Source organism: Nanorana parkeri, unplaced genomic scaffold, assembly GCF_000935625.1.
Source record: "Nanorana parkeri isolate BGI_ZX_2015 unplaced genomic scaffold, ASM93562v1 scaffold335, whole genome shotgun sequence".
In the NCBI taxonomy this organism is placed as follows: Eukaryota; Metazoa; Chordata; class Amphibia; order Anura; family Dicroglossidae; genus Nanorana; species Nanorana parkeri.
Genome location: NW_017306603.1, coordinates 1042105 through 1064116, shown reverse-complemented (window position 1 = coordinate 1064116; position 22012 = coordinate 1042105). Strand labels below are relative to the sequence as shown.

The following is a 22012-nucleotide window of genomic DNA, read 5'->3' as shown; positions in this document are numbered from 1 at the left end:
ACATTGCAGTTGAGAATTACAAGCTAGCCTAGGACAAGCCCCAGCCTGTGATTGGACAATGTAGGCCTATAAACACACTGTTGAGGTCATCACTCTGCTCTCATCCCCTCTAAGGAAGCTCCCATCACTGCCCCGTGTGAGTTTTGCTGTACTAGAGGGTTCAAGAGTTCTCATAAAAATGTTTAAACTTTAATTTAGTCCCCCAGGGGACCAAGTCCACCCTGCCATTGATATGTAGGATGGTCAGACAGTTTACCCAATGCTGTCCGACCACGCTCCTAGCAAGCAGATAGAATTTTGAGTGACATGGCTGGTATCTGTCAGCAGGCGCCTCTATGGAGCCTGTGGGCCATTCTATCTGCAGATACTTGTAAATACACAGCTCCGGCAGATCTATCACACCACTCTGAGTTATCTTTTACTGTTATGAGTGAACACATCACCTGCCCAGACAGCGCTGATCGTTCATTCATAACAGTAAAGTATCTCTCAGCACTGTCGGGCTGTCTGATCGATCCATTGGGCTTTGTATGTTTACTAGCAGCTGACAGCCCTGTAGCACTGATTTTTCATAATAGTAAAAAAAAGTCATTTTAGAGAGGGAGCCGGGTTCAGGGCTGGCTGTACTAGGGTTGCCACCTGTCCAGGATTCACCCGGACAGTCCGGGTTTTGAATGCTGTGTCCGGGTTTCATGGCAGCAGAAACCCGGACACAAGATGTCAGAGAGACAGGGGCAATCAAAATAAGATAGGAGCTACTGGCCCCCCACTGAAAATAGTCTCAACTGTGATATTTACATATGAATAGGCGGTGCTATTTACATATGAATAAGCCACGACTCATTCTCCTCAAACAAATGTCCGCTCATTGCTACAGTGTTCGGGTTTCACTTGAAGAAAAGGTGGCAACCCTAGGCTGTACCTCCCCCCACAGGAACGCCCTTATATTGGATTTTTGACTGGGGTGGAGCTACAGCCAGCATTGACATAAATACAGAAGTGCTTTTAATCCGCAAAGGGGCCACCAATCAGAACGAGACCTAGTGCTATATGCAATTGGTCCCATGGGGGGGGGGATCAAATAAGTTTAACGTTTTGGTGAATGTTTTTGTTTAAGGCAGTAGTATATAAAAATACAATTCATGTTTTTTTAATCAATGTATAATTGGATTGAAATGCTTTTTTTTTTTTAAATATCTGCCTGAAGTTGCTTTAAATCACCTTTGTATGTAAAGATTTTATAGTGTGCCATCATTTTTTGTGATGAGAAAGCATAAAACCCTCCCCACAACCTCAATAACAACCTCCCTACCCCAAGATTCTTTATCTTACCTTCCACAATCATCAGCTTTCCGGTGGCCTATCTGCCCACAGCGGCCACAGCCTGAGCTTCATTGTGTGTAAAATGGTAAAATCTGGAGTCTGGAAATGACATTAAGATACATCATGTTTTAGCTGTGTGAAATATAGTGAGGAGGTGCAGTGGGTTTGTTTAAGTATTTCTTTCCGGCAGTACAAAGAGCAAAGCAAAGACATTTCCCAGATCAGCAGATTACTAACAAAGAATTCATTACAGCTAAGCCTGGATGAAAAACTGAAGCACTATGCAAGTATGCAGTGCTTCCTTCCTGGTAGCCTTTGAAAGGTCCATTCTTTACCTTTCTTTACCTTCACTTCATTCATCATCTGTTCACCATATTGTAACCCCATTCATTCCCATTGACCTTTCCTTTGCTTTACTTTTTACTAATTTTATTCATTTCCTTTTTTTCATTATATATACTCAATATTACTGACCCATTTCATTCTCATAGCTTCAATCCTCTGACCCATCCATACGTAACCCCATTCCATCCCCTAGTATAAACCATCTACTGCATGTCTACCTAACCCTAATCTGTTCCCTAGTATAAACCATCTACTGCATCTTTTCCTAATCCCATTACATCCCCTAGTATACATTATCTACTACATCTCTTCCTAACCCCATTCAACACTATAGCATAATCCATCTCCTACATTGTTTTCTAAACCTATTCCATCCCTCAGTATAATCCATGTACTACAGCTCTTCCTAACCCTATTCGTTCCATAGTATAATCCATCCACATTATCTCTTCCGAACTTCACTGCATTCTATAGTATAATCCATCTATTGCATATCTTGCCATTTCATCTCATAATATAATCCATACCACATACTTTTCTATACACCATTTCATCCCATAGTTTAATCCATTTTCTACATCACTTTCTAACTCCGTTTCAACGACTACTTCATTTCCTAACCCTATTCCAACCCTTTGTATAATCCATCTAGTACATCTCTTTCAAACACCATTCCATTACCATCTACTACATCTCTTCCTAACCCCATCCCATGGTTTAATCCGTCTCCTACATCACTTTCCAACTCTGTTCCATCTACTACATCTCTTCCTAACCCCTTCCCATCCCATGGTTTAATCCATCTCCTACATCACTTTCTAATTCTGTATTATCTACTACATCTCTTCCTAACTCCATTCCATCGCATGGTTTAATCTGTCCTTTACATCACTTTCTAACTCTGTTCCTTCTAATACATCTCTTCCTAGCCGCATTCTATCCCACAGTACAATCCATCTACTACATCTTCTCCTAGCCGCATTCCATCCCACAGTACAATCCATCCACTACATCTCTTCCTAGCCGCATTCCATCCCATAGTATAAGCCATCTACTACATCTCATCCTAACCCCATTCTATCCCATGGTTTAATCCGTCTCCTATATCCCTTTCTAACTCTGTTCCTTCTAATACATCTCTTCCTAGCCCTGTTCGATCCCATAGTATAATCCAGCCAATACATCTCTTTCTAACCCCATTCCATCCCATAGTGTAATCCATCTCCTACATCACTTTCTAACTCCATTCCATTACCATCTACTACATCTCTTCATAACCCCATTCCATCCCATGGTTTAATTCATCACCTACATCACTTTCTAACTCTGTTCCTTCTAATACATCTCTTCCTAGCCCTGTTCCATCCAACAGTATAAACCATCTACTACATCTCTTCCTAACCCCATTCCATCCCATGGTTTAATCCATCTCCTACATCACTTTATAACTCCATTCCCATCTACTACATCTCTTTCTAACCTCTCCTTACCCCATAGTATAATCCTTCTTAGCTCCTCTCCATCTCCAAGCTATTTTACTAAGGGCAGGTTCACACCATTTTCCGGACCAGATCTGGTACAGAAAATGGTGTGAACCTGCCTGCAGTTCCATTGCATTCCAGAGCAGACAAAATGAGACCTGCGGTATGTGTCTGGTCTGTTCTTGAATGGACTGCGTTGGTGTGAACAGAGGCTAGAAATAGCATAGGGATAAATTAGGATGCATTTTGGGTCTGGAGATGATCTGGATGAGGTGTGAATTGGCCCTAAAGCAATACTTTATTAAGACAGTCAGTTTCTGGTTTATAGTGTTGTTTTCTGTCATTCAATAGTCACATAAATTTATTTATGTCAAATATGTAAACATTATTATCATATATATATATATTTTATATATAGTCACAGTACACATCACTATCCATCTCTGTACATTTTAACAGCTGAATCTTGTTAAAGTATTTTGCTGTGCTTCCATGGCATGGCCAGTCAGGACATCTTATAGAGAAACCTGTACAGTTTTTCTCATAAAGGAAATGTATGTCCGCGTAATAGTTTTTGCTGGAAGCAGGTGCTTGTTTTGGTAGCTTCATATTCGTCTATGAGTTGACCACATCGTTTGAGCTTTATATATTAAACTAGTCTTGTCATAATTCCAAGAATGGAACTTTCGCCAGAGCAGACCAACTCCTGCGTCGTGGGTCAATAGTTATGTTACAATTCACTTTTCGTGCTGTCTTCAAGTAGCTGAGAATTTATGTTGCTTGAGTGGTGGATTTTACTGCATAGATTGTGAACGTGAGTGTGAAACTTTGACGTCCTACAGATGATAAACATCCACGGATCCACTATAGAATTCATGGACAGGAACCTCAAGACTATTAAGTCGGCGTATTCATTCTTTTCAGCTGTGAACGCTGCAATGTAGACTCGAACCTGCCAGAGAGAAGTACAGAACAGTTTCATCTAATTACATATATAATGATAATCAACAGTGAGATAACATTGATCACATTTGGATAAATTACTGGTTCAGGTCGTGTTCATACAGGTTTCTGCTTGTGTAAGAACAGTGAGATCAGCAATCTGCATTTGCAAAGCTTTCGGCAAGCACCCTTCAGCTCAAGTTTAGGGAGGCTAAGCACGGATCTTAAGGAGACCCTGTAACCAGACCATTCCTATTAACAAGAATCTGCTCCTGGAGATTATATGTGCATTCAGCATATTTTATGTATGTTATTTACCTGTAAAAAAAACTCCCTTATGAAGATATTGGAATAAGCTTAGACTGCTGCTGGGTGCCACCATCTTGAATATTATGTCAGCAGCCCCAGCAGTCTTAAGGTGCCCATACACCTTACGACCATCCCAAGACTTTTGTCTTGGGATGGTCGTACGCTTATTAAAAGCCCGCACGATCTGCCCATCTTGGACAGGCAAATCGTACTTGCGATCATGACTGCAATGAGGGATGGGCTTCCGATTACTGCAAATGGGCAGTGTACGATCGCGGGATTTCCCGCAATTCTCGTACGATAATCGTACAGTGTATGGGCACCTTTAGGCCTGGTTCACACCTGAGCAGAAAAGAAATCCCATGATTTTCAATGGCCCTGGTTCACACCTGAGCAGAAAGATGCCAGCAGGAAAAAGCCAAACACCCAAAAAGATACATGAGCTTCTTTTGGGCAGGTAAAAACGCATTTTTGCCCCCATAGACTTCATTAGAAATGCCCAAAAAACGTGCTTTAGAAGCAGGTTGCACATTTTCATGATAGTTTTTGCACGTTTAAACACACGTTCTCCATTGCCCGCAGTGTTTCCTAAGCTAGTCAAAATGTGTGTCTTCATGTACGCGCGTAAAAACGCACATCAAAATGTGCACAATGCGTAAAAATAACATGCTTCTCACGGGTTTATAAATGCGAAAAAAACAGTGCTGCCTAGGTGTGAACCCTGCCTTAGGGTTTTAGTGTGTCACAACACTTTATAGCATTCCCCTTTGCTCTTCCCTCAACAGGTACATAAAATGCATGCAAAGAGTTGAGAGGGAAAGAGCTGGGCCAGCACAAAGAGTAAATAGACTCTTCTATTGGAGGAGAGGGCAATGCTTGTTTTTAAAGGGACAGTCAGCACTCCCATTAACATATACTATATGTTTAATATCCCCATATTGGAAATTAAGCGCAAAACTTCCTGAAAGCCTTTTGAATGCTTTGCAAAAGCAAGTTTTATATTCTGCTAGTATACAAGATGGGGCCCATGTGAAGAAGGCCTTACAATGCATTCCAATGGAACATGAAAACAAGGCATATAAAGAATAGCTTACCCTGCAAGAAACATGAAGGCTGGCATTGCTGAACTCCTCCTGAAGATGCTGCTTGCCTGGCTATTACACTGACCTGGAATAAGTACCCAGATTAGAAAGTCATAGTAAGGTCAGAAGTCCTTGTCTGTATGCTTGTTCCAGGTCAGGGACATAAAGTATTGAAGCATCAGGGTCAGCGTGACAGTCTGGCAACCAGTATAAGCAGAATGAGAAGTCAGCAACGGCAGCCACTGTGTTTTTTTCCTGGAGAGGTTTTCTTTAAGCCGACTGCAAGCTATATTTAACAAGCTTATCCTTGTGCATTATTATCCTTTGACCTAGATCTACCACATCCTGGGAAGCACAAAAGGATTGGACATGTAGTTCAACTTTCAAAACTACTGAATTGATTGCGTCCTCATTGCAGAGCTGACCATTTGGCTTTCATTTTGAAAACTTTTAGCAGATAATAGGAAAATGGTGTATTTCACACAGCAGGTAGGACAATGTAATTACATTTAATGAAATACCCGAAATTAACATTGTACATAGAGATAAGCGAAGTTCTGAAAACATTAAACAGTGATAGTTCAGCGTATTTAATGGAACATGATGGGATTTTGTGCATAACAATGTTTGGGGGCTCCTGACAGCCCTGCATGTTGAGATGATGGGGCCAATAAACATACATTACAAATTCTAGCAGTGATACGTAGATAGAAGGGTGGGACTTGGTGGCACTGGCAGATAGTGCTGCTCAGGCAACAGCAGAAGCGGATATAAGCAGACAGAGACAGACATTGAGGCAGCCTTTGGTCCCATTCTCCCAAAAGCTTTTTTTGACATCAATACCATCAAAATAACACTGAGATTCGGATTCATATTTGGCCACTGGACTACGAACCAATATAATTCGGTATAAATTGAACATCCTCCAAAATTCCGAAATAACTACAATTGTATCTCTGGATGTGGAGGGATTGGTTTTTTTGGGTGCCTGCTCCTACCTTATCTGCGCTCCCTCATCCCCAGTCCACCAGCTCAACCGCCCTGAAAGTCAGGCACAAGCTTACTGTTTTCTTGTGCACTGAGCCCGGAGGCAGAGCGGAAGATCATATGTTCTACCATACTAAGAATGAACAGGTTTTTCAGGGAGCTAAAGTGCCAGAAGAGTGCAGCCAAGGTAAATTCCGGTGCCTTCAATTAACCTGTGGTGTGAATTTGCTTTTTCTTTTGCTTTAAAGCACTTTAATTGCCGTGGTCAGCCTAAGGCTATGGTAAGGGTAGGTTTTTTAGTATAAGTGAGAGATTTTTGCAATTTGTGTTTTTTGTTCTGAAAGGCCTGCGGTACCAACCACAAACTCCGTGCTCTAATTGCTGAGAACATGGCACGATTACAAAATGTCTATCAAATATAAGTAGTAATATGTTCCTAGCTCCATTCCTAGCTCCATTCATGGGCATAGTCTGAAAATTTTTAATAGGGAGGACCAGCCTGCCAAAAAAGTGATGTTATTTTCTTCCAAGAAACCTGAATAGATTCAAGACTAACTTCATGAATAGTTACCAGTAGTGATGCACTGACACCGATACTAGTATCAGCGTCGATACTGGGCATTTTTACGAGCACTTGTGAAAATGCTCCTATATTAAGCCCTTATACTGGCGCTTTCAATTTTTAAACACAAGCGGCTGCCATAAGGTCCCACACTTGCTGGGGACCTCATGGCAGCTTTCTGGGGACCTCCCGGTGCTGTTTACAACTCTTCCTCCTCTCATAACCATCCACCTGCTGAGACCTCGTGGTGCTGTTTATAGCACTTTGCCTCCTGTACCTGCCTGCCCTGTTGAGATGCTGCGGACCCCTACTAAGACCCTGGGTACCCCTGTTGAGATGCTGCGGACCCCTCCTGAGATCCTGCTGACCCCTCCTGAGATCCTAGACAGCCCTTCTGAAACCCCGGGCCCCCCTCCTGAGACCCTGGGCACCCCTGCTGAGACCTTTGGCACCCTGCTGAGACCCTGGGCAACCTGCTGAGACTGTGCAGGCACCTCCTGAGACCCTGGGCACCCCTGCTGAGATACTGCGTACCCCTCCTGAGATCCTAGGCACCCCTCCTGAGATCCTGGGCACCCCTCCTGAGACCCTGGGCACTCCTGCTAAGCACCTGGGCACCCCTGCTGAAAACCTGGGCAACCTGTTGAGACCCTGCAGGCACCTCCTGAGACCCTGGGCACCCCTGCTGAGATACTGCAGGCCCTTCCTGAGACCCTGGGCACACTGTTGAGACCCTGCACACTCCTCCTGAGATCCTGGGCACCCCTGCTGAGACGCTGAGGACCACTCCTCAGACCAGCCAAAAACTAGACACCAGTTATACTTTTATAGTTTTATTGGTATCATTCGGCATTGCCCTGTATTGTATTTCTGGAATTTGTAGTCCTCTATAGCTGGGTGCCATTCTCCGTTGCTGTATAATGTATTGCTGAGATTTTTAGTCCTCTATAGCCGGGTGCCATTCTCTGTTGCTGTATAAAGTATTGCTGGGATTTTTAGTCCACTATGGTAGCATGTAATTGTGCATAGCTGTACCACTTCACCACTATCCTAAAATCCTTAGTCTGTATTGTTTAGAAAAACTGTCGCATGACACCAAAAAAAAAGTATCAATAATTGGTATCGGTGAGTACTTGAGGAAAAGTATCAGTACTCGGTCTGGAAAAAATGGTATTGGTACATCCCTAGTTACAAGACTAAAGCCGTTCATACACAGATCAAATTTTTCCCATTTCTTGCTGAATTGGCTGACAATTGCTCTGCAGGAAGTCCGCGCCAGCACCACCATCTTAACAAAAGTCGATTTTTCCATTGACTTTTGTCGAAGGAGCCGGGTGGAAAATTGTCGGCTTACAGTGACTGTAGGCAATCTTCTGCAACCACTGGGTATTCTGAGAGCCGCTAAGGGCTCAGACTACAATGTTTGGCATTTTACTTTCATTAGCATTGTTGGAATTAATTTTAAATCCTACTTTGCACAGAGGTAATTTCTTTCCCAGTAAAACGTTTGTTACACAGCTGTATGGTGATGTGGGAAATATAGCGGCCCTCCAGAGAAGGAAGGGTGCAGCACATCGACTGGTCGTGGTTTGTGGTCAGAATAACTAATGTTGAAGGGTCATGGGTAAAGTTTACAAGAAAATGACATAACAGAGAATATTCTTTGTGAGATTTTACTCTAAGACTGAATTTACACTGTTCCGTGTGTTTAGTGCGCATGTGTAGGTGTGAATGGGTCCATAGAGTTTCTATTTGTCTTTCACACTAAACTGAAGCGTGATGGATGAAAACCAGGCACCTAATAAAGAAATGGATTTCTACTTCACATGCATATTCGTGATGCATAATGCAATAGTTTTGCTGCATCAAAACAGACAATTGTGAATAGACCCCAAACGAAAACCTGTCCTGGGAGATGAATGCAGGAGGCTGCCATTGCCAACTAGCAGTGGCAATCCTTTAAGATGAATGACTCCCAGCATCATTCAACTCATTTCCTTTGGGCTCAGGGAGTCATGGACACACCCCTTGGGTCAGTTGGTGGAATCATGCCGGCCTGGTCCTGGGCTTTATTTCTGCATTATACTACTGTAAGCTGTAGGCATCCACCGCTCAGACTGACAGTTTCAGCTAGTGTACAAGAAGGTGAAAGTTGCTTTCTTTCCTCTCCTCTCTCCTCATCCATTCACAAAAAAAGTATTTTATTATTTTCACCGAATACAAAGCGATCTGTGAATGGGAGAGGGAAGAGGAGGGATGGGTAAACCACAAGATCTCCTTTCCTCAATCCCCCCAATCAACCAAAAGTTTTATGCTACACTAATACTGTCATCCAAAGTCTTGTATTCTTTTCCCTAAATACAAGGTGATCTGTGAATGGGAGAGGGAAGAGGAAGGTTGGGTAAACCACAGGATCTCCTTTCATCAATCCCCCCCAATCTACCAAAAGTGTTACGCTACACTAATAGTATCATCCAACCTCTTACTCCATTTTTTTATTTTAAAAAGCCACTATAAAGGATAAGAAGGGGTGAAAATGCACTTAAAGGTTTAATCAGTTAAGTGAGGAAGAGAAAGGCAGGGAATGAATGAAGCCTATAAACATATTAAGGATGTGAATAAGGTTCAGAAGGCCAGTATTTTCAATATGAGATCAAGAACATAGAGACATGAGCTCAAACTAGCAGAAGGAAAGTTCCAAGCATCCACTAATCTTTTTTTCATTTTTTTTAACAGAAAAGAGTAGTAGATGTTTGGAAAAGACTTCCAACCGGGGCAAAGAATGTCATGATAATGAGGTCTGAGTGCCATTCTCCTTTCTCCAGAATTCATAAGACTGCGACAAACTGTTTAGATTTCAATCTGATGTTTATGCTGCAGAAAGTGACACAGACTAGACTGAAATCCCCCAAACCGAAAAGCAGCTCAGCATAACGACTCCTCTAAACTCCAGCAAAGTATCATCAATTCCATTGAGACAGCTTGCGCAGTGCAGGGGGTTATGTAAATGCTGCCTAGTCCAGTGTCATTTAAGCAAGCCTGCTAATTACTGTTATACAATGCTCAATAAATTCTCTAGCAGTAACATAAACAATACTTAGCCAGAAAGCTAATTGGCCTATCCTTCATCACATTACATCACATTACATCACATTACAACATTCCCGTCACAGCGTGCTTGGACAGGACACAGGCCTAGGTCATAAAACTCATTAACAAGGTATTCTTTAAGCTAATAGCCATCACAAGGCCAGTTAGAATCAATCCACCTGTCTGTCTTCATCTGACCTGAAATTGCCCTGTTCATACAACTCGGCTTTCCAAAACCAGTCACATTTCATAAATCCAGATCTAAAAATGTATAAGTAAATACCAAACAATTCAAGATCAAACACAACCTTGTTATAATGTATGGAGGCTATTTAGTCACATTAAAGGAGAATTATGAGGAGATTCCCATAATTAGAGCCGACACGTCACACTGCAGCTGTCCCACATCGGCTCTATAGACTGAGAACTGAGCAATCACATATGACTCAATTACCGATCTTCTCCCTGCACAGAGTGGATTCCCCTCCCTTCTCTGTTCCTCCAGTGCTGATTGGAGGGACGGATGTGGGAGGGGCGGGCACAACTGAGTCTGCCTCCAGAGAGGCAGAGCCAGCTGTCAGTCAGGTGGCAGGGTGAATCCTGACAATATTGTCGGGATCTTTCCTGGCCGCAGTGCGGCTTTGTGCTGTCAGCATATAGTGGGAAAATCATTAAGTGTTACCTCTAATGCTCTAAATCAGAAATTAAATAATTTTTGCCTCAAGGAACTCTACCGGGGATGATTGCTCTATTTGCTGGCCTTAGATTTTTGTCCAGTGAGCTTGAAAATCTCTATGCAGGGCAGGATTTGAGACTGCTGTTGTCCCAGTGAGTCAACCAATTTAAACATACTTGGGATAACCATAGTTCTATAGCCAGACAATAAGGTTAAAAAAAACCCAATATATAAGGGCAGATTTTATGGACCACTTTGGTCTTTTTTTTTTGGCAGTCACTCTTTTATCTTTCTGTGTTCTTATGGGGGGAGGATTGCCGCCACCCTGTCCCGGGCTAGTACCAAAATGTCATTGGTGGCCCTGAGTGGAGGTGCTTTACTATTCATGCATAGATTAGGGTAGGACCCACAGTAACTAACACATGCTGGACATTAGAAATAACTATCTGCTTCCCTGTTCACATCTGCGATCACAGCATCTGGCAGAGGGCAGTTTTCCCCTCGCAACTTCTTTTTGTGGCACTGAGATTTCATGTGATCAAATACCAAGCGATGCAAAGAAAGCTGTTGATAGAAGATGAGAAAAGGGGTCACAATAAACACCCATGTTTCCCCATATCCAACCTCAGCTACGGCACCATGATGCCCTTTTTGTGGTATGCTTTCTTCTCCCATGAAAGGGCCACTTGATTGTGTATGCCTCCCAGGCCAAAGGTTTCCAGTCCTACCCTGGTTCCTTTTTGACATACTAACTCCTTACTGACCTTGTTACCAGGTCCTATATTAACCAGTCTCACAGGGGTGTGTCCTTTGCATTTAAAGGTGTCCGTTTACCTCATCTAAGAAAGTTGTGAGGCATGAGCATTAAAGCAGATGTAAACTAGGCATCAAAATCTAAAAGGAAGTCAAAATCCCAAACTACAACTGAAGGAAATACTACCTTGCTTGTAAATTCCCCAAGATAACTGTACACACAATAAAAACCACTGAAACTAGCACCATCTTAAAACACATTCCTGCCAGCCAAAGATACCCAAGACTCTCTTCAGTGTTGCTATGGTACTGAACACTAGAAGATGTGATGTCACCCTGGCAGAGGGGAAGAGCCGATTCCAGCATTGGAGGATGCCAGAGCTGGTGCACTGGCTGGCATGTGCTCTTTAGTGTGGTGATAATAAATATTTTAAGATGGCCTCTGTGCCAGTATTTGGTGGGTTTGGCGCCAATGGGTAGACTTCTTTTTAGGTGAGTTTCCCAACAGCATAATGTTAACTTGATGAGTTTAGTTCTGCTTTAATTGTACATCATACAAAGTTAGGAAATCAAGTGTAAAGCTGGCCATACACCAGTAGAATTTCCTTTGGTAAAAATAATTTTTGGAACGTTCATGAGGCCAAGTTGATTATTTTTGACTGTAGTGACGGAAGGAGCAGGATGGAAACTTTCTAAAATTCTAACAACGAATAAAGTTAATTCCAAAGTCCAATGTTAAAATCAGATGAAATTTCAAATGACATTGGTCAAGTCTCTGAACATCTGATTATCAAATGTTCTGATTAGGTTTTTCAAATGAATGTCTGTAGGAAAATCTAACAGTGTATGGCAAGCTTTAGTACAGACTAGGGAAGGAGATGAGAAGTGGTAAGGGATGATGACAAGGTCAGGGTTCTGTTCTCTAAATGATTATAACATTGAATTATATTGCACTAGCAGAAATTTGCCAAACCTATTTCAAACAATGATGGGGTTTGTCCAAATTGAGCTATCATTTGTTTCATAGTGCATATAACATCTAACTTGAATTTGTATACTGGTTTGTCAGGCAAGGTTGATTGTTTTCAGTGGCTGGGTATGAGATCTCTGGCGGCTGAAAAAAAGTTGTGGTTAAGAAAGCGTTGTGTTGGATTGCGCAGTCTGGGCATCTGTGACGCAAGAGCTAGCATAAACCGATCCAAAGGAACTCAAAGAACTCTGATATCCCTCGCTTCCTCTGTGAATTGTTGTACTGTATGCAAGTACTTTTGTGCTGTAGGGCAAAATCAAAATAAGAGTTTCAAGCCAGCTCCATCCTTGCCAACAGAGTGGGGAAATGTTCGGAAAGCCATGTAGCCCTGTTAGATTATATTACCGGTTCTCAAAATATAAACTAATTTCAGATATAAAAAAAAGAAAAGAAGACAACCACACTAATTAAATTAGCTATGTATAAATTAAACAATCACTATAAGTGTACCTTAGGGCAAAAGAAAAACCATTCAGCTCATTTCTTAAATACATGCGCATTTGTCCACGTTTTATTCCTTAAAGGAGAACTATGAGATGAGTGATTTCCACTCACCTCATAGTTCTAGCCGACCTGTGACAATGAGACTGTCACAGGTCGGCTCAGTAGATCGGGAGGTGAGCGAACACATATCGGCGTTCCTCACCTCTCGATCCTGTCACGGCTCTCTGCCGTGACAGGGGGAGGGGGCGGGTACAGCTGGCTCTGCCTCTAGATAGGCAGAGCCAGCTGTCACTCACGCAGCTGGGCGGATCCCGTCATCTACGTCGGGATCCGCTGCGGCGTCTCAGTATACCACGAGCTGTAGCTCGCGGTATTCTGAGGTTAGGGTAACGGGAGGATGCTAGTTTGTGTCCTCCCGTTACCCTAAGGAGAACTATGGGGAAAAACACTGACCCCATAGTTCTCCTTTAAAAATACTTGCAAATACAGAAAAAAATGATGATCTGCCAGAAATACAGTGAGCTTCTAACTTTCTCCAACACAATGCCTCTGCTTCCCTGAAATCCCAAGCAGTGTTGCCAGCCCTGCTTGCTGGACTACAGAACTCTGCCTGTTCCCCGAGTCTCTCTGTCCCTCTCCATATGCACACATTGCTTTTTCCCCCCCCAGAAAAACAATTCTGTTGCCTTGACTGCCAAGAGCCTTCCCACAAACTGTGTGTGGGAAGAGATCTCTTGGGAGATGTAGTTCTGAGTGCATGCCTATGTCAATAAAACCTAATCTAGGAGACTCTTGGCATCAGCTGTCCTTAAACAAATTTGATACGCCTGGGGATGATGTCTCCAGGATTAATAAAAGCTGGGATATGCTCTGGGGGTGAGGGGGAAGATGGAAGATGGAAGAAAACAGTAACACATCCATTAAAGGAGGGGTAGCAAACCTCTGGCCCTCCAGCTGTGGTGGAACTACCAATCCCATGAGGCATTGCAAGATTCTCACAGCCACAGATATGACTCCCGAAGAGAGATGCATCAAGGGACTTGTAGTTTCACCACAGCTGGAGGGCCGAAGGTTTGCTACCCCTGCATTAAAGTGTATTTCCACTTTAGCAGCCTAATTGGGATAATGTCTATTTTTGATTTTGTTAATAGCAAAGGTTGTCCCTCCCGTGGCTCGTCTTTAGCAAGGACACTTTCCTATTCTTTTCGAGTATGTTTTACAAGTACAAGCCATCAACAGTTGCTGTAACAAATGACCGGTATAAACAAAAGCCGTTGTGTGCTCCTTCAGATTGCAGGTCGGTAACTGTGAATTATGTACTGTGTCCGTCACAGAGGGAGCATTCACCTCCTGCCAAACACCTAGGAACAAACATTACCAGCTATGGTTTGCAATAAACGGATAAGAAAACAAACTCCAAGTTCTTAACACAGCTATCCCACTAAGAGAGTCAATTGAGTTGTTCCTCCAAAGTGGGAGAAGCTGGTGCCATGGCCATCGGCCAACACACATCGATTTGGCCCTTTGTTTCATCTAAACCAAGGTTGTTATACTGTTAATGTTGGCGGCCATGCCATGCTTACAATCTGCGGTTATTACACATTGAGGTATGTTGCTTTCTTAAAATTGTCGATGTTGCTTATGGCACCGAAGTATCGGCGATACATTTTTCAGCCCCCCAAAATTTGCCCATGAGAGAATTGCCCGTGTGCATCTGGCAATTACATTTTTTACCAGATGTGACTTTCTGGTGTACATTTGTCACAGCTGAAAAACAAATCTATCCCAAAATGTTGGCCTCAACCTAACCTCCTACCTCTAAAGCACAGCCCAACTCTTAGCCCTCATTCACACTAGAAACGGCCGGCACATACAGCTCCCCTACAGCTACATACAGCTCCCCCTACAGCTACAGCGTGGGGGGGGGGGGCCTACGCCGTGTAGTCCCATAGAGAAGGACAGGGGCTGCAAACTCATCACATGCAGCACCTGTCCTTCCCGGGAGCTGAGCTATACGGCCACGCACACAGCACGGAGCTGTACGTGCCGGCCGTTTCTAGTGTGAATGAGCCCTTAAAGTGGATCTAAACCTAATCACTAAAATTCCTCAGCTTTACAATTGTCGTTTCAAAAGTTGCTTTCAATCTTTTTAAATGTGCCACTTGCACATGTAATATCTGGTCCTTGTTCAGGCACTTCCTGTTATGGGGAGACAACTTTCTCTCAGTTGTTTCCCTTTCACATGCAGCCCTGACGGACACTTTAACCGGCCGGACCAACACACTTGGCAGAGACTTAGTCCGCCATTGTCACTATCGGCTGTTTCAAGCAATGATGGGTTGCTGATGCTGGAGCGAGTGCATGCCGACAGGAAGTAACTGAAAAGTGCTGGAGAAGATTAGCCACACTAGGCAAAAAAGGTTGAAGAAGGTGAAAATGGAATTATATAAAAAATAAAACACGGCTCTTGTTTATGATGCAGAGAACATTATAAAACTATTGTCCAAGAGTCAGAATTTGGATCCACTTTAAAGGTCCATTAAAGTCAGTTTGGGTATACTGCTGCCTACAGGAGGATTTGGGCAATGGCAAACTGGTATTACTCTTCCCACTCTCAGCATGCTTTAGTTTTTGGCTAGTGTCCTAGGAGAATGAATGTCTTTTCGCTACTGTTTTTACGAGTCATGCACTGATACCATTTTTTTAAGACCAAGACCAAGTACTTTCCCTCAGGTACTTGCCAATACCAATTACCGATACTTTTTCTTAAAGGGACATGTCATTTTTAAAAATTTGTTAAAAAAATCAAAGGTTTGTATTGTTTTACAGTATAAAACACTTGTAGAGTAGCATCAACAAAAGAGTACAACCAGCAGTGTGACAGTGGATGTTACATATAATGTCACTAGCACGTGGGTGGTACATCACATCGATGTGTCGTGTAAGCGATGACAAGCAGGTGATGTGTATTGCCACATCCTGAAGCACCAGGTTGTAAAAGTTATATGTAAAGGTGTGGGGACCATAGTAGGGCAACAGGCCCAAGGGAGCAACTTTCTGCAAGATCACCGTTACCGGGATGATCCCACACGTTGATGCTTAACATAGAGAATAGCTACTAACAGTGTAAATTAAGCCCAAGGGGGGGGGGAGGGGGGACAACTGAGAAAGAAGAAAGGAGAGCAAGAAAGAGTAAAGAGACCAAGAAGGACAAATAAGAAAGGACTCACCGGAATCAGTTCGCTCCCAATCATGAACGAGGGACCTCCGCTCTTTGGTAGCGAGGGTTATAGCCTGAGAAGGCTACCGTCAAATGAATGCGACTGTATGTAATGGATCCATGGGTCCCGCATTTGTTCGAAGCGTGCAACTTTGTCTTCTATGAGTTAAACGTCTTCAAGAAAAATACAGCAAGTCCAGTTGCCTTGACTTATTTTTTACAGATTTACCCTTTAATGTGCACTCCTTTTCTGGCTGTGACAGCTCTTGCCTCACCATGTTCGGTTACACAAGCAGTGGGGAAGTCCGCTGCTGTGTAACCTAACCACCTGTCAAAAGCCGGAAGCAGCGCTGCCTGTAATTAACAGGCAGAGGTCCATTTATGACAGGTTACATAGCGGGGAGGATTTCCCTGCTGTGTAACCTGTAACAAGCCGATCTGAATGGAGAAAAAGCTGTCAGATTCACACTTGAAGCTGACACCTTTTTTCTTCATAATACTTATTTCTTCATAATACTACTGCTCGCGGTATACTGAGATGCCGCAGCTGAAGCGGATCCCGACAATTCTGTCTGGATCCGCCCAGCTGCGTGAGTGACAGCTGGCTCTGCCTATCTAGAGGCGGAGCCAGCTGTACCCTCCCCCTTCCGTTCCGCCAGTCAGCGCTGGAGGATCGGAGCGGGGAGGGGGGAATCCAGTCCCTCCCCTGGCAAGGCAGAGAGCCGTGACAGGATCGAGAGGTGAGGAACGCCGGTATGTGTTCACTCACTTCCCGATCTACTGAGCCGACCTGTGACAGTCTCATTGTCACAGGTCGGCTAGAACTATGAGGCTCAGTGAAAAGCGCTCACCTTATAGTTCTCCTTTAATAAATTCAAGAATCAAACACCACATTGTGAATCGCCACATACGCATTTCACACAAGAAGCACTTCGTCATAACGTAACATCGAAAGGGGAAGATACACAGCAAAACATATTACTTTGTGACTAAGCGCTTCTAGGAAACGTTTGATTACATGAGTTTATATTTTGCATTAATACATACTATGAATGCGGTCTACAGTTTATAAAATGGTGCTTATGTGTTATCGCCCAAATTGGAGCTATTTACTGTGTGTTTTGTTGCATCTGGTACCAATAGATAAGCTTGTGTGTGGTTTACAAGATAGAGAACATCCTGCATTAGTGCTAATCAGTCGCATATTCAGTATTATGGCAAAGACCACAAGTCTGCAGGAAGATATAAGGTGTTGGTACATTATAATTTACTGGCTGATAGTACATGATGGGGAAGCAGCACCCAAAACTCTGCTGCCCAAAGCCTAGAATCGCCTGAATCCACCGCTACCTCCTACTCTGATATGTCTGCACTTATCCGAAATGTATAGTAGTGTATGCTACATCTCAACACAGTGATATGTAAGAGTTGGGCATAGTGACCATTGACGAGAAATGAAAGTGCTAAAATATAACTGAAAAAAGGTTCTTAAGGATTATATGACCCCAGAAATTTATTTTTGAACCCTACTTTTACTACTAAATTTACTACTAATAAAGCCTCATTTATTAAAGCTAAAGGCACAATAACGTTAATCAAAATATATTCCTCAATACTTACAAAGGATATAAATCAATTTTGGGTGTTCCAAATGACTTTGAAAATCCAGTTGTTAGTTGTAAAAGTAACAGTGACCTCATAACCATGCTATACAGAACATGTAAAGAGAGAAGAACTGTGGGAGGGGCCCAGCAGACCCCACCCATTACAGGCTGCCCAATGAAAACCACAAGAGGGGGCGGACACAAGACCAGTCACCCTGTACAAGGACAGGGAGCAGCAGTAACCGGTCTTTATTACAGGAGGAGGGTGAGACAAGACCAGTCACCCTGTACAAGGAGAGAGAGCAGCAGTGATCAGTCTTTATTACAGGAGGAGGCTGAGACCAGACCAGTCACTCTGCACAAGGAGAGAGAGCAGCAGTGACCAGTCTTTATTACAGAAGGGAGCGTAGACAAGACCAGTCATCCTGCACAAGGAGAGAGAACAGCAGTGATCGGTCTTTATTACAGGAAGTTCCAAGTGTCACTCTGGATTACTGCACAGATCTGGAAGAAATACTCAAAGCTCACCAAGATTCAAGGAAGAAAACACATGACTCTTGTATGAGGACAATATTTGTTTACATGACTCTAGCTTTTCTCCAACTCGGTCTGTCTGCAAAATATTGGCACTATTTGTCCATTAAATAAAGTATTTGGCATTTTGCACAGTAGAATAGGGACTGGCCGGGGGGGTCACTTTGATTAAGTTGGCCAGCTTTAACATGTATTGCAATAAATACAACCCAAGACACCCTGTTTTAATGCACACGTTTGCTGGAAATGTGTGAGGCTGTGTATAGTGATATCAATTGTGATAAATCTGATTTTATCAGTAAAAAAATGCAGTTTACTTAAAAGTGCGTATGACATGCTATGACAAGGACAGGAAGTGACAAATTTCTCAATGGGGAAAAGGCAGCAACTACAACAGGAGATCTATCTCCTCACCAACCTAAAAGAAAATGTTTATCTCCAGTTATGTATCTCAACTGCTTATTTAAAATTTAGCTTTAAAGCCTATTTGGGATTTTTTTTTTTACCTGCCATAATTGTAAATCTTCTCAGCTACTCTTGTGATTAGATACCCCTGGCAGAAAGTATAGACAGGCCAGAAAGCAATACAGCTTTGTTACCAACCGAAGTCTAGCATACTGATTGAACTGTGGAAGAGCAGCAGCACCCCGGTAAAGTCAACATTCTGCTCTCTTCTCTGGACAGCTAGAGCCAAGTGCCAGACTGACAATATTGTCCAGTGCAGTCGCAAAGCCTAATTGACTTGTATTGCTTCCTTTCTTCCTTTCTCCCAGAGTCCTGCTGTGCCTAGATTTTGGAAAGCCTTAAGGACAGATTAATTTGCTTATAGTAGTTGAATTTATATACACGTGCAATTTTTCATGAAAGCAAAACTGGATTGATTGGCATTGTTTATGTGCTTGAATTTCTGTCTCCAGTTCTGTCCAATGCAAAGCTGACCTGTTCTTTGTCATACTCCCAAGCCTAAGTGTAGCCGGTCTCCAAAAGACTTGAAAGCAAACAATATATTTCATAGTGCAATTTCTGTATATGATTTCCTCATTTCTTTGTTATTAACCACGGCTGAGATGAAGCCACTGAGTACTTTCCTGAGGCGTTCCTGCGGTTGGTAATGTGCTCCGTCTTACTCAAGCTCTTTACTGTAAAAGGATTTTTTATTAATTCCAGGGCCTGCTAAAGACAGTGTTCTGAAAGGGCCACAGAGTTCACACGTCTTCAATCTCAGACATACCCCAGCATTACGGTGCCATTGTCTGATCTTTGATTGGTTACTGATGTATTGGACCGGGTGCTTCAGAGACCTTAAAATGCAACTTGTATGAAGCAGAGAAGGATAAGAGGTTTTTATTGCTGTCAGGGCAGGTAGTGATGGAAAATCTCTCCATTGGGGACCCACAGTGGCGTCACAAGGGGGGTGCGAAAGGTGTGGCCCGCACCCAGGTGCCACCAATGGATGGGTGACACCAAAATAACTGACAGTCATTTTGGTGTCACCCCCTATGAAAAGTGGGGCACTCGGTCACAGAGCGAGAGCTCAACAGTGTCAGGAGAGAGGAGGGGACCCAGGGGCATACCACGTTCCGCCGGGTGAACGTCCCCTCCTCTCTCTGCCAGCTTCCAACAGCAAGATGGCCGCCGGCAGGCGTCAATAAGGCGGCCGCTCGTGCGCGATGACGCCACCGCGCACGCGTGGCAATGTCACGTGCATGCGCGATTATGTCACACCGGGGTGTCACTTGGTCTCAGCTCCGGGTGACACCCAGCCTTGGGTCACCCCCTGGGGACCCAGGCACACCCAAAAGCATTGGAGAAGGGAGTGTTAGAATTTCTGGCCAGGTTTTTTTGGTGTCTGTGTCTTTCTGCCCCGGTGCCAACCTCTTCACCCCTTTCTTGTATTGGTGTCACATGGACAGGTTGTGGGGTGAAGCTTTCTAAGCGTCACAAACAGAAATAGTAACCTACCAGAAATGTTAACTTGTCCTCACTGTTTCCAAAGCTAAAAATAATAATAAAACCAAAAAAGGCTGGATTTGGGAATTAAAGCTAAATTCAAGGCAAACCGCTAAATACATACATAACAATGTAATGTGGGAGCTGTTTTACCTACCAAAAGATTTGTATTTCTGTCCATCCTGTTCTGAGATTTACACAGACCCATCACACACCACAACCATGTGGATGATGCCATTGAAAGTTAAGGAATACAGTGTTGTCCTTTCTCCACCCCCAGCCTGCTGACCGCACAGTGAAAAAGCAGAAGAATGCTGATAAAGTCATTCCTCTGCTTCCTCTGCTCCTCTCAGCACGTTCCTTCTCAGCACATTTTGCATGCAGCATACCTGACTGGCTCGCAAACCGGCCCAGAGGGCTTGGGGTTTAGTTTTGGTACCTACACCGATCAGCCATAACATTATGATTGGACAAGTAAATAACATTGATTATCTGGTTACAGTGGCAGCTGGAAGTGGTGGGGCCCTGTATACAGCTAAAATATCACTTTTGAGTGGACAGAACCTTTAATATCAAAACTGTAGCAGAGAGAATCTGGAGCAGTTGCCCATGGCAATCAATCAGCATCTCTCTTCAGTTTGCTCAGGTAAGATTTGATAATGAGACAGAGAAGGTGATTGGTTGCTCCAGATTTTGTTTGCTCCAGTTTTGATAAATTCCCCCCATAGTGTCCCAATATTCTTGATTCTTAAACACACTAGGACAGGTGCAGGTGTAAAAGTGAAGGGATTCAAAAATAAGGAAACAGCAAAAATCTGATAGCAAAGGGAAAGGCTGTGATCTCTTCACTGATCACTTTCACGTATTGAATTTCACCTTGGAAGAACAGACAAAGCATTGTAAGGATTGTGGGTGATGTTAGCTCCTGCATCACATTCATATCTTAATCACCTGTACACGAAAGCTAACGTATTCTTCAGCGCACTGGGCAGCCTTTCTGCTGAGCTGACATGTAATTTTAAGCTTAGGCTAAACAAATACAATCAAATTATTTAAAAGATAATGCAGTGCAGCGCAGATGGAGAAATGTGAGAAACACAGAAAGAACAGTGGATGTCTGAGAAAAAAATTATATATTTTAACCCGAAATACAACCTGGGAGTGTTTGCCACGGCTACGAAAAATGGTGATTTAAAGGCGATACTCTTATCCATTGTGTTCATTCACTGTTAGTGGTTTACTTTGTGTTCTGTGCTAACGTATAGTGGAAGAAATAGGTCACCAGCACTCAAAAGGTTTAAAGATGAATAAGTCCTTTTTATTGGACCATGGTGTCACGACAATCGAAAAAAGCCGACGTTTCGGGGCCACGCAGGGTCCCTTTCTCAAGGCAGAAAATGTCACATTTTCTGCCTTGAGAAAATGTCACTTTCTGCCTTGAGAAAATGTCACATTTTCTGCCTTGAGAAAGGGACCCTGCGTGGCCCCGAAACGTCGGCTTTTTTCGATTGTCGTGACACCATGGTCCAATAAAAAGGACTTATTCATCTTTAAACCTTTTGAGTGCTGGTGACCTATTTCTTCCACTGTTCGTTTTGCACGGTGCCATCCGTGGAGTTACTGCAAGCACCATCCCTGTGTACTGGCCGGGATTGCTGAAAGGTGTGCGGAGAGCACCCC

The 22012-nt window shown here is 43.2% G+C and overlaps 1 protein-coding gene across 1 annotated transcript in view; it reads right to left on the bottom strand.

The window, feature by feature from the left end:
- Window positions 1-3504: 3504 nt before the first annotated feature.
- Window positions 3505-22012, bottom strand: part of LOC108788572 (prostaglandin D2 receptor-like) — a 24366-nt gene continuing 5858 nt past the window's right edge. The window contains exon 2 of the mRNA XM_018558364.1: window positions 3505-4101. Within this exon, the coding sequence (XP_018413866.1) occupies window positions 3880-4101 (222 nt within the window). The 3' untranslated portion in view covers window positions 3505-3879. The remainder of the gene's footprint in view (window positions 4102-22012) is intronic.